We start from the raw sequence: 14,023 nt of genomic DNA on the forward strand, positions 1-14,023 counted from the left end.
CCGACAGGGAGGTTAATGCATAGAATGCATTAAGGTGAAAAAACTTTTACGTTTACAACCCCTTTAAGCTTTGGCAATAAAACCTGGAATTGTGGGAAAGTGCAGCGCTAGAAGGTATTTGAATAGTCTGTAAGCCTATTCAGTATATTGCTACTAGTGTTATAGAAACGTGATACCAAATAAAACTAAAAATTACGTATAGTGAAATAAGCAAAAATAATAATAATAATGATAATACTCTTGGTTATATAACTTAGTCGTACATATAGTGAAATAACCAAAAACATATACAAAAAAATTAACAAATTGTTGATCTTAGTTATATAGGCTTAGTAAATAAAACCTGGAAGCTGATTGGTATCTGTGCAGAATTGCACCTGATTTTGCACTCTCCAACTTTAATAAATAAACCCTGAGTTGCCTGAAAGAGGAAATGTCATACTTGAAACTAAGAGGAAGACTGTGGACTACTGTAGTGGTTCTCAACCTCAGTTCTCAAGTACCCCCAAAAGGCCATGTTTTGGGAATTTCTCTTAGATAACATAGCTGTCCAAAATACCAAGCCATTGACTCTGATTTAAAGTACCTGTGCAAGATAAAGGAAAACCTGCAAACATGGCCTGTTGGGGGTACTTGAGGACTGAGGTTGAGAACCACTGGACTACTGGTATTGGCAGCATATAAGGGTTGATTTACTAAAACAGGAGAGTGCAAAATCTGGTGCAGCTGTGCATGGTAGCCAATCAGCTTCTAACTTTAACTTGTTCAATTAAGCTTTGACCAAAAATCTGGAAGCTGATTGATTTTTATGCAGAGCTGCACCAGATTTTGCATTCTTCCGTTTTAGGAAAAAGTGTCCTTTTCTACATTTTCAAACACAAAACCATATGCTACTTGCCTGTCAACTTATAGTACTTGTCAATTGATGTTTCTGTGTTTTAACTGTTAAATACCTGTGATGTGAAGGGAGTTTGTTGACAGATTCAACAGATTCCCATCATTTAGGATGCCCGATTCTCAACTATTTCTAACCACATATGCAATTGCATTTCTATCAAGGCTACAAAATGCTGTTGTTTTGGACATATTACAGTGTATGTCAACTTCCCATGCTGCTTAGATGTTGTTTCATTGACTGTTTACATGCCTTTTACATGTATGATTGTAGATGCTTCTAGCCTTAAAGTGGTTGTAAAGGCAGGTTTTTTATCTTAGATAATAAATAGCAGCGCTCAATAAACTAAATAACATACACCAATAATATTAAATGATGTAAAGAAGTGAAAGTGCTAATGACATGAAGGATTAGGTATATATGAGATTTGACTATCATATAAACTGTATAAACGTGAAATTGAACAAATCAAAAGCAACACTAAATGGGCAATAATAAAAGTCCATCTAGATGTGAGTGAAAAAGTCCAAAACCCAGATCACAATCTTCATAGTGATATTGGGAAGGTGAGGAGGTCTTTTTTAAATATAAGTGTACGTAACAATAATATTTAATATATGAAATCCTTTGCTAATACATGTGCATTTATTTATTTATTTTCTCTTCTCTACACTTACATGCAGATCAAGCTATCCTGTGAAAATGACAGTTACAGGGGTCCAGACAAACTATAAAAATGCTGTGGTGCTTACAAAAATTTTCTTTTATTCTCATGGTTTATATCTTTATTTTTTCATGGCTGCTGCAGCTGCTCAAGCAAACCTAGTAATGTGCCAGTAATATTATAAAAGTACATGAAAACAAAAAAATTAATTTATATACTGAAAGATAAAACATTTTTGGGGCCAATAGGTTCATTTAAAATGATGGTTGTTTTCCAGGTATGCTGCTAGTCGTGTGAACTGGTGTCAGGATCAAATTTTTGCATAGCCAACATACAGTATCTCACAAAAGTGAGTACACCCCTCACACTTTGGTAAATATTTTATTATATTTTTTCATGTGACAATACTGAAGAAATGACACTTTGGTACAATGTAAAGTAGTGATTGTACAGCTTGTATAACAGTGTAAATTTGCTGTCCCCTCAAAATAACTCAACACACAGCCATTAATGTCTAAACCGCTGGCAAAAAAAGTGAGTACACCCCTAAGTGAAAATTTAATTTTTTTATTTATTTATTTCAGGTACTTATATAGCACCGTCAATTTACGCAGCGCTTTACATATACATTGTACATTCACATCAGTCCCTACCCTCAAAGAGCTTACAATCTAAGGTCCCTAACTCACATTTATACATACTAGGGACAATTTAGACAGGATCTAATTAACCTACCAGCATGTCTTTGGAGTGTGGGAGGAAACCGGAGTACCCGGAGGAAACCCACGCAGGCACAGGGAGAACATGCAAACTCCAAGCAGGTAGTGTCGTGGTTGGGATTCGAACCAGTGACCCTTCTTACTGCTAGGTGAGAGTGCTACCACTACACCACTGTGCCGCGAAAATGTCTACATTGGGCCCACAGTGTCAATATTTTGTGTGGCCACCATTATTTTCCAGCACTGCCTTAACCCTCTTGGGCATGGAGTTCACCAGAGCTTCACAGGTTGCTGCTGGAGTCCTCTTCCACTTCACCATGATGACATCACGGAGCTGGTGGATGTTAGAGACCCTGCACTCCTCCACTTTGCATTTGAGGATGCCCCACAGATGCTCAATAGGGTTTAGGTCTGGAGACATGCTTGTCCAGTCCATCACCTTTACCCTCAGATTGTTTAGCAAGGCAGCGGTTGTCTTGGAGGTGTGTTTGGGTCGTTATCATGTTGGAATACTGCCCTGTGGCCCAGTCTCCAAAGGGAGGGGATCATGCTCTGCTTCGGTATGCCACAGTACATGTTGGCATTTATGGTTCCCTCAATGAACTGTAGCTCCCCAGTGCCAGCAGCACTCATGCAGCCTCAGACCATGACACTCCCACCACCATGCTTGACTGTAGGCAACACATACTTGTCTTTGTACTCCTCACCTGGTTGCCGCCACACACGCTTGACACCATCTAGACCAAATAAGTTTATCTTGGTCTCATCAGATCACAGGACATGGTTCCAGTAATCCGTGTCCTTAGTCTGCTTGTCTTCAGCAAACTGCGGGCTTTCTTGTGCATCATCTTTAGAAGAGGCTTCCTTCTGAGACAACAGCCATGCAGACCAATTTGATGCAGTGTGCGGTGTATGGTCTGAGCACTGACAGGCTGATCCCCCACCCCTTCAACCTCTGCAGCAGTTCTGAGAGCGATAGCACCAAATTTAACACACCTGCTCCCCATTCACACCTGAGACCACTAATGAGTCACATGGCACAGGGGAGGGAAAATGGCTACTTAGGCCCAATTTAGACATTTTTGTGTGTTGAGTTATTTTGAGGGGACAGCAAATTTACACTGTTATACAAGCTGTACACTCACTACTTTACATTGTAGCAAAGTGTCATTTCTTCAGTATTGTCACATGAAAAGATATAATAAAATACTGTAGTTACAAAAATGTGAGGGGTGTACTCACTTTTGTGAGATACTGTAGGCCTTGGCCTAGGGCAGCACACAATGCACTTGCGTGCATATCTTGGTAGTTGATACAAAAAATTAAAGCCCAATTAAATTAGCTAAATACATTTCTGGTGTGTTTGAATGTCTTATAGTCTGTTTTCTTAAATAATCAGGTTCCTTGCACTCTGTGTGATAGAAACAATCTCTTTGCAGAGGTCTGACAAAGCCCCTGCTGAGCGAGAGCCAGAGCTCTCCAATCAGTGAGGAGGATTAGCTTTGCTGATTAAAGAACTATTGGTCTGACCCAGCAGAGATGTGTGAGATCACTGCTTCACCATTGAGAGCAAGGGTCACGCAGCTGCTGTTAGGGGACAGGCTTTTCTACTTAGGCTGTGCCTTCTTTAGAAAGAAAATTAAATTTAAGAAGTTGAACACTTGTTTTGATGCACCTGGAATATATTTAGCTGATGTAAGCTAAAGGTTCAATTGAGCTTTAACCCTACTGTCGTTTTAAACATCAGTGGCAGTGGGGGGTTTTACACACACTCCCGGCTGCAACAGCAGCTAGGAGTGTGTGTATGTTTCCCAAAGCTGAATGGCAGGTGTTGCCGAGGAGAGGGGAGGGAGACCAGTAAACGTCCAATTGATGATCTCCCCTAGCTACAAGGAACCCGTGTATATAGTCACTTCCATTTCCAGGTGTCACTTTCCCTTCAGTTCCCTTGATGTCTCATTAAAAGGGAACATGTCACAAAGACATTATATCACATAGGGAACTTTTGGTCCTCTATACTCGCACATACACGTGTAAACACACCCGTTGGAGGCGCCTATGTATGAAACTGACTGACGCTTACGCCTGAGTGAGAGCAAATTGCTAGGGTCATTATTCATGGTTAACTCTAAAGTGATGACCTGTGGGGCCTTTAAAGCATCACCTATGGAAAATAAAGGATACTGAAGTTTGTTGTTGTTTTATGAACATGTGCAATTTTAAAGCTTGACATGTTGGGTATCTATTTACTTGGCTCATCATCCTTTAAAATTTACCAAAAAACAGAAAATATAATGAGTGTGTGGGCCTTAAAATGAAAAGTTTCTACTAAAATTCTACGCTTGATGAACTGTTGCACAAATATCACGTGACATAAAACATTGGAACTACTGCTATGTTATTCTTCAGCGTCTCTGCTTATAGTAAGTATATCTTGTTTAGGGGTTTAAGTAATCTTTAGGCCTAAAATTACATTTTAAACATGAGTGCAAAAAATGCAAAAATGGCCTCTGGCAGTGAAAGGGTTGAACAAGAATATTCAAGGCTGAAGTTGAGAAGAGTATCATGTGAACAGCAGTTGAACATAGTAACAAAAAACTGGCCACTGCCCCCACCTATAACTGGCCTTCACAGCAAGGAGCACATGGAGGGCCATATACATGTAAGACAAAAACAATTCCATAGCTCAACTCACCAACCAGTCTGCTGACCAACCAAATTACCTGTCTAACCATCTGTTAAAAGCAGGGGTTTAGTTAGCACACATTTGCAAACGCATGTAAAAGTTGCAAGGCCTCGTCACGGCACCCTGTGTTGCTTGCAGTCCTAACACTACAAATTTATAAGTGTCTCCACAGTGGAAGCACATGCATGGAATGGATAGATGTGGGGCAGGTGAGCCTGGAGGCAGCCCAGGCCCCCTTAAAGGAATAGGAGCACACTGGACACCCAGTCCGGGGACACACTGGGCACCTTCGCTGTCATTGTGCTCTTGCTGGGTGTCCAGCTTGCTCCTGTTCCTTTAAGGGGGCCTGGGCTGCCTCCAGCGTTAGGACTGCAAGCAACACAGGGTGCCGTGACGAGGCCTTGTAGCTTTCACATGCGTTTGCAAATGTGTGCTATCTAAACCCCTGCTTTTAACAGACGGTTAGACAGGTAATTTAGTCGGTCAGCAGACTGGTTGGTGAGTTGAGCTATGGAATTGTTTTTGTCTTACAAGCAGTTGAACATAGGTCAGTTTATCCTGTACAGCTGCATGGAACACATGTCACTCTACATGCACATAAACATGACCCTTTGCACAAAGGTACAGGTCTATGTGCTCATGTGAATGAGGCCTAAGAAATCTTTTAGTTATCAGTTTCTAAGGCTGGCCATACATTATACAATTTTTTTATTTGATTTCCTTTAGATTTATCTTCATGTAGTACGAGGGCCTGCCTGATTGGATACAAATTGAAAGTGTTTATGTGTGACCTCATATTATATGGTTTTGGTAAATCTAAAGAAAAATTGTACAAGAAAATTGTATAATGTATGGCCAGCCTAAGTGTACTGAGGCAGTCATTTTCAGTCCTGATCTCGTCAGTTTGATACTAAAGCTAGCTAGTTGACTACAATAGGGAAAAATCATGGCACAACATAGCTGGGCTAAGGTGTGTGAATCTGGCCCTGCCTACTGCTACAGATTTCTGTTAAAAAGTCTGTTTTGGTATATACCTTCAACTCATTTCAAAAAGTATTATCAATAGGTGAAATTATGGGGGGTATTTACTAAAACTGGAGCACTCAGAATCTGGTGCAGCTATTCACGGTAGCCAATCAGCTTCCAAATTCAGCTTGTCCAATTAAGCTTTAACAATACAACTTGGAAGCTGATTGGTTTAAATGCAGAGTTGCACCAGATTTTGCACACTCCAGTTTTAGTAAATCACTCTTTTGTGTTCATATCAGCCAAAAATCATGCATTCTATTGTTTAGGAGCGGCATTCACCAGCAACATTTACATTTTTAAGTTGGTGAATATATTGTCCATGAGCTAGTTACTTCATTGTTCTGCTTTTTTTTTTTTTATACAGAGAGACTGAATTGGGCTTTAATAATTGCTTAGTCTCAAAATATCTCATAATATATTTATGGAGCATAGTTTATTTCTCAGAAGAAACATGCATTTAATGAAGTAGTGTAATCATCGTACTGCATAGGACATTGTTCCTGTCAACAGAGCAACTGTAGTTACTAAAATTATCCCACGGAATAACCATTTATGTCGTTACAGCTCTGTAAAACTGATGTCTACAGTGTATTGATCATTTCACACCCGAACCAATTAAATGCCATCCAAATCATGCTTCTTGTCAGGCTCTGAACACAGCCAGCCTTCGGTAACATCACAAAGCAAATGAATTTACAACTGCCAAAGCAGGATATAGGGCTTTAATGTCTAATGTAAGCTGCGGTACAATCAATAGATTGCTCTGCTGCTGATCCACTTCCAGGGAGATTGATTTCCGATACTTAAGTGTACACAGATTAATGCCAGTGCTATTGCATGTAGCTAGTAAATTGATGTAGCAAATAAAAGCAAGCATTCTGTGGACAAGCTGCAGTGCACATGATGATGCAAGCATGCTTTTATGTCAACACTGTATGTACAGGTGACTTACATTACTGATGGATTTATGTAAAGCTTCACCCAGAGAGTGCCGCTATGAAGAAAAGATTACAACAGTAAAGGGAAACATTCAGACATCAACACAGCAAAAGGAAATAACAAAGGTGGATGACATATACAACTATTGTACTTACAGCTAGATATTACAAACAGGACATATGTAGGTTAGACAAAAACGGAATAAGACAAAAAATGGATATTATTACTACTACTATGTTGATGATCCATAATCAAGCAAGAATAGTGGAGTGCACCACACAAAACCTGAATCAGGTTCACTTAAGGCAGCACTGCATCTGGAGTGTAGACTAAAGGCCCGTACACACGATCGGACTTTCCAACGGGAAATGTTTGATGTCAGGCTGTTGGCGGAAAATCCGACTGTGTGTATGCTCCATCAGACAATTGTTGTCGGACTTTCCGCCAACAAATGTTGGCTAGCATGTTTTCAAATTTTCCGCCAACAAATGTGTGTTGTCAGATTTTCCGATCGTGTGTACACAAGTCAGTCGGACAAAAGTCCAAAGTACAAACACGCATGCTCGGAAGCAGAAGCGGTCGGTCTTGTAAACTAGCATTTGTAATGGAGAATTAACATTGGTGACGTGGCAAATTATGAAATTTCCAAATGCAGCGTACATTCTCTTCTTCTCTAATGGGATAATAATGAAGCTGTTTTGCTGGTGATACTGATGGAGTTATTGCAAACAAATTTTCAAAGGCTTTTTTTTTTTGTTGGTGTCCCTTGTCAATTTTACATTGTATTTTTTAAAATGTAACTGCTTACTCCCAAACTGTCATTTGAAGTACAACAAATAGCCAAGTATTATTCTCCACAATTTTTTTATTGTGCATTAAAAAAAAATTAAAAAAAGTTAGACATGCTATCTGCCAATAGAACTTAACCAAAAAGTGCATTCTATGCATCCAAAAATATACCAAATCAAATAATTATTCAACCAAAAAAATAATGTCAAAGCAATAACTCCAAGGCCAATAATAAATAACACGTTATCTCCTCCGATTCCGCAACATGTATGGTTGACGAACGGCCGTTCAGAAACGAATTGAAAAGCACGAAATGAAAAGCGCGAACTGAAAAGCATTAAATGAAAAACACGAAATGAAAAACACGAAAAGAAAAGCACGAAATCAACACTCACCAAACTTCTACTAACACGAAATTAGCAGAAGGACCTCAAAGGGTGGCGCTAAAGAGCTGAAAAACCACGTAGTACGTCTAGTATGTCACTACGTCCTTAATTGTTGGCCAACATTTGTGTGACCGTGTGTATGCAAGACAAGTTTGAGCCAACGCCCTAAGGACAAAATTCCATGGTTTTGTTGGCCAACAATCCGATCGTGTGTACGAGGCAAAAGGGTTCCATACTCTCCTGAGAAGCCAGGGCCACTGATAGGGGAGGGTACAAACAGTAGAAATCTGCAAGCTTGGGAAGCAGCCTGTGGGCTCCCTCTCCTATTATTATTATTACAGGTACTTACAGTATATAGCACCCTCAATTTACACAGCGCTTTACATATATATTATACATTCGCATCAGTTTCTGCTCTCAAGGAACTTACAATCTAAGGTCTCTTAAGTGTGTTAAAGACAGTGCTTTTGCTCAATAAATAGTGCATTAAATCTAATATACTAAATAAATAAATAAAAATCTCTATAAATTGATCATAATAACAAACATGTAACACTGTGTAAACATATTTTAAGTGCAAATTATTCCCACTTATTCCCAAGTAACTTAAAAATTACATATAAATATATTAACAACACATAAATTGTAAAATGTCCAAGTATTTGAAAAACAATTCCATTATCATTCCAACATGATAAATACATTTTAAATTCCTATAATGTTTCTTCCTACATCCACCACAACACCAAGTGAATCCATCACCGCCTGTATTAAATGGACTCACCAGAGGTATCTGCTGGTAAAGTTATAAACCAGCCAAAAATGCATTTCCCTCTGAGTAACAATCTGCGGTGTCTGCAATTATCTTGTTTCAATACCCATAGGGGCATCAATTCACCCATCCATATGTCAGAGGAGAGAAGAGTACTTATCTAATTCACATTCATACATACACATATTAGGGCCAAATTACCTACCAGCATGTCTTTGGAGGATGGGAGGAAACCCACGTAGGCACGGGGAGAATGTGCAAGGTCCAGGCAGGTAGTGTCATGGTTGGAATTCGAATTCCATTAGGCAGAAGTGCTAGCCACTTAGCCACTGTGCTGCTTCTATCACTTTGCCATTCACTGATGGACCCCCAAAAACACCACTCTGCCAAAACACCAGACTCTATTCTTAAAAAAAAGGCAAAAGCTATGTTGGCCAAGGCAGGTGGCACCAATGTCACTTTCAGAATGCTCCTCTTGCTGATTGTGACACTGCCTCACCTGGCTGCTGTGTTCTCTTTTGCAGAAAGGGGTACATGGTCAATGCACAAAAGAGTTCCTCCACTCCAAGGCAGCAGCTCCAGTCACGGTTGTCTTTAGTTACAGCTATAGAGTGTATGGCAGAGAAGATTTACAGACCCTGTGTTGTATACTCTCTGTAATGGTGTGCAAAAAGAGGATAGAGATTGGAGTGGGACTTTGCATGAGGCATGTCAAAGAGTAAATAACTAATTCTTTACCGAGAAAGTAGATTTTTATGTAATGTCATAGCACCAAATCGATGGTCCATAATGTCACAATTATATCAATAATCAATATTATACAGAATAGCGTAATCACAAGATTTACAAACTAATATTCATATAAAAAATACTTAATATAATTAGTCACTGGGCATGATGGTACAGTCAATACAGAATAAATCAAATGATATACATGATTGGTACAGTTAGTGCAAAGATGAATACATAGAAAGATAAAAGCAATTTGGATTTAAAAATTGGGGCATCCATTAGATGTTAACTCAACGCGTTTCATGGTTTTCGACCAATCATCAGGAGTCAGATGCATATATATACTGAAAAAGTTGAAATAATGAAAGATCTGTTAGTCTAAGAAAAAGAAACAGCCAGTTTCAATAATACTCACAAAAAACCAAGGTTGGTCATGGCTCCTAGGGTGAGATTTGTTGGTGGTCCAGATTGAACATAGTCTCACCCTGGGTTGAGGCAGATCACAGTACATCATCACATGGGAATGTGCAAATATGCTGCACTGGGCACCCCATTCTAAGAATAGGAAAATATGTGGTAATTAGGTGAGATTGAGAGGGGAGGTGTGTGGTGTGTGTGGCAGGTAAGGGAAGGTGTTACCATAGGTATCCACCAGGGGTTGGTGTATATAGGTGTGAATATGTGAATAAGAAAAAACACAGTGAGAATGAAATCAATATCAAATTGTGTGTACCAAAAGGGTATTGCAACAAAAGACCAAGTGAATGTAAATGGAAGTGAAGGGGGTGTGTGAGGGGGGTATAATTACCTGAAGTTGGTATGTGTGTTGCGCAAGTTGAACACTCCCAACGGGTGACAATGTGTGGACTGAACCGGCGAATGGCTGCCGTTGAAATACCCCAGGTCCGGGCGTGTTCACGCCAACATCATGTGAAGACGCCTGGGCAGCGTAGAGGGATGAGCGGACCTCCCCTCTGTGATACACCAATCATGGTAGGTGCCCGCCCCCTGACGCTGCTGCGTGAGATGGAACGAACACTGGCTCCCGCAGCACGGTGTCATAGGACGCTGCGTGCTGAGCGTGTAACCATGACGCCGATTCGCTGAGGTCCAGCCCGCCCCATTATGTACAAGGATGGGCGGGGGGAAGTGAGCTAGGCGCATCGCAACCCCGGAGCTGAGACCAGAGGAAGCCAGTACCACCACCCACACACCCACAGGAGGCGAGCGGGGGGGGAGCTCTAAGAAAAGGTGGACAGAAAAAATTAAAAGTAAAATTAAAAAATAAAATAAATTAATTATTGATTGAATTGGTTATTAGATATATGTTGGCCAGTAATAAACTGACTAGTTTAAAGATAGTTAAAAAATGGTAATAGGTATATAAATGAATACAATTTTTGTTGGGTTGGTCAGGTCACTAAAGCGGGTGTCTTCCACCCATAACATTGGAAATTTAAGGGAGTTGTGACCTATCCCAGCCTGAGTATAGCAATGACATGCCTCCATCCCTAATTTGTGTGCAAAAAGAGGATAGAGATTGGAGTGGGACTTTGCATGAGGCATATCAAAGAGTAATTAACTAATTCTTTACCGAGAAAGTAGATTTTTATGTAATGTCAAAGCACCAAATCGATGGTCCATAATGTCACAATTATATCAATAATCAATATTATACAGAATAGCGTAATCACAAGATTTACATACTAATATTCATATAAAAAATATTTCATATTTAATATAATTAGTCACTGGGCATGATGGTACAGTCAATACAGAATAAATCAAATGATATACATGATTGGTACAGTTAGTGCAAAGATGAATACATAGAAAGATAAAAGCTATTTGGATTTAAAAATTGGGGCATCCATTAGATGTTAACTCAACACGTTTCATGGTTTTTAACCAATTATCAGGAGTCAGATGCATATATATATACTGAAAAAGTTGAAATGATGAAAGATCTGTTAGTCTAAGAAACCCTCTTTATAGGTGAGAAGTAAGTAAAAAGAAACAGCCAGTTTTAAGAATACTCACAAAAAACCAAGGTTGGTCATGGCTCCTAGGGTGGAATTTGTTGGTGGTCCGGATTGAACATAGTCTCCTAGGGTGGGATTTGTTGGTGTGTCGCAGTATGCAACCAGACCAGGGTAAAGCGACACTGAACCTCGAACTAGAAGCTGACAGTGGCTCCCAGGCCAGGAGACAGCACTGTGGGGCGATGGCACAGTGTGCTAGAGTTAGGCACTGTAACCCCTTCTCTCCCAGAAGCGCAGCATGCTACTCTAGCGGGCTCTTACATCTTTAACCTGTTTCTTGTTGGGTGCTGTGAATGTTTTCTGCTGTGGGTGACATTACACCTTGTATTGTTATTTGATGGGTCTTATGTACATTCATTTTGCTCTACACCTAGTGCATTGTATCACTGGCATTCCAATCATTACAATATGGATCGATCTAAGCTTATTATAGCTACCTTTTATGTTCCAGTTCTTCCCCAAACATACAGGTGACATATTTGGGAATTGGGGATTGTGTTGAGGTCTGTATGTGCTTGTTAAAACTCCCACTTGTGGATTTTGTGAATATTTAGAGTATGGCATACGTTACTATGTACACAGCGGGCTCAAATTTTAAATTTCTCCCAATGTTAATGCCATTTTTTAACACCCACAATTTACAGCGGCACACTGCACACACCATGTCATTAATCTCTTCTGGATGCCAAGACTGAATCCTCCCCAAGAAACAAACATGCCTACATTCCTGTCCTGCTTGGGTAGAATACAGGTTCACTTTAAGGCAGTTCTGCATGGGCAAAGCACAAGTTCACCTTAGGTCACCCAATGCTTATCTCACTTTTACATAACACCGACAACTGTGAAAGAAGGGAATTTCCATAATTTCTTGTCTTGAACAGGAATAGAAATTATATTTTTTATCCTTCCCCTATCCAAAACAAAAAAAAAGATTTTTCTACTTATCACAAAATCTTGTTTTCTTGAGGGACACAGCTTAATAACAATAAGCAATCTAAGGTTATACCGCTGCCTACAGGGAAATTGAACACAAGGCACATAGAAAACTGAAGGGCAGACCCCTTGCCGCTATAACTCCTCCAACTTCACACTTGCACAGTTGTAGCAAACAGTCCAAAGACAGAACAATAGCGTATGAGGGGACAAATCTGTGTCCCTCAGTGAATTACAAGAAAAGGATTTTATTGTGAGCACAAAAATCCTATTTTAGTTATTGTTCATTGAGGGGCATAGCTTGATAATTATCATCCTAGAGACATTCAAAAGCAGCTCAAACAGAGGGGCAGGCACACCATAATAATTAAATACAGGTAAACCATCCCAACAAGAAGATTCCAAACAAAGGTGAAACTAAGGACATTAAAAAGACACTTGCAAAACCTTTTGACCAAAACTAGCATTTGCAGAAGCAGACACATTAACCTTATAGAATGTAAAGAACGTATGTATAAAAGTCCAAGTTGCAGTTTTACAAACCTAAGACACAAGCGCCTGATAATGAAAAGCTGAAAAAAACCTCTCACTGCTAGAGTGGGCTTTAATGGGAAAAGGAGGCACTTTATCGTGTAGCTCAAAGGCCTGCACGACAAAAAGTGGATCTGGAAGCTGCAGAACCTCTTTTTTTAGTATGTTTTGGAATAATAAACAGGATACCATCTGTTTTAAAGAAGCAAACTCTGATGTCCCTCACCACATCCAGGCAATGAAGAGAGATCTGCTTGAGATGCGCTGCAGCTGCAAACAGGGAAGGCAACACAATGTCCTCATTAAGGTATATACAGTATAGAGGCCACTTTGGGTAAAAAGGAGGTCACTAGTCTTACAACAACCTTATCTCTAGGTAAGATCAAGTGAGGCTTTCTACAGGACAATGCTGATAGCTCAGAAACCCTTCTGGACAAAGTGATAATCACAAGAAAGGCTATGGGCTAGCAACACTAAAGAGATGTCCCGAATAGGGGCCTTGAAGCAATACTATATTTAAGTCTCGTGGTTGAAGGGAGGTCTAACAGACGGAGCAACATGTGTAATATAAAGGTACAAATCAGTGAATGACTAGCAAGAGCATGCTGAAAAAGAAAAGACAGCGCAGACAGCTGACTCTTTATGGTACTAAGGACCAGGTTCTGTTTTTTCCCCCAACTGATGGAAGGAAAGAGCACGGCCCACCGAAAAGGCATGTGAGGAAACCAGCATAGGCTGACACCTATGAAGTCTTCTACATACATTGATAAATGTTACAGGAAATTGGTATACATGCTTTGAGCATGGTTGGGCTTACTAAATCTGAAATGCCCCTGTCTCTAACAAACTGGGTTTCAACAGCCAGGCCATTACAGCCAGCAAATGAGGAGCAATATGGAAATGTGG

At 40.0% G+C, this 14,023-nt stretch overlaps 1 protein-coding gene across 5 annotated transcripts in view; it reads right to left on the reverse strand.

Annotated features, from left to right (window-relative positions):
• The window catches only part of FAM184A (family with sequence similarity 184 member A), a 434,097-nt gene that overhangs the window by 37,011 nt on the left and 383,063 nt on the right, over positions 1 to 14,023 (reverse strand). For 3 of the 5 annotated variants that reach the window (XM_073627163.1, XM_073627165.1, XM_073627167.1), the window contains one exon: positions 6,946 to 6,987. The exons of the other annotated variants lie outside the window; for them this stretch is intronic. In XM_073627163.1, coding sequence (XP_073483264.1) covers positions 6,946 to 6,987 — 42 coding nt within the window. The remainder of the gene's footprint in view (positions 1 to 6,945; positions 6,988 to 14,023) is intronic. 5 annotated transcript variants of the gene reach the window in all.

The sequence above is a fragment of the Aquarana catesbeiana genome, linkage group LG04, assembly GCF_042186555.1.
Source record: "Aquarana catesbeiana isolate 2022-GZ linkage group LG04, ASM4218655v1, whole genome shotgun sequence".
Lineage (NCBI taxonomy): Eukaryota > Metazoa > Chordata > Amphibia > Anura > Ranidae > Aquarana > Aquarana catesbeiana.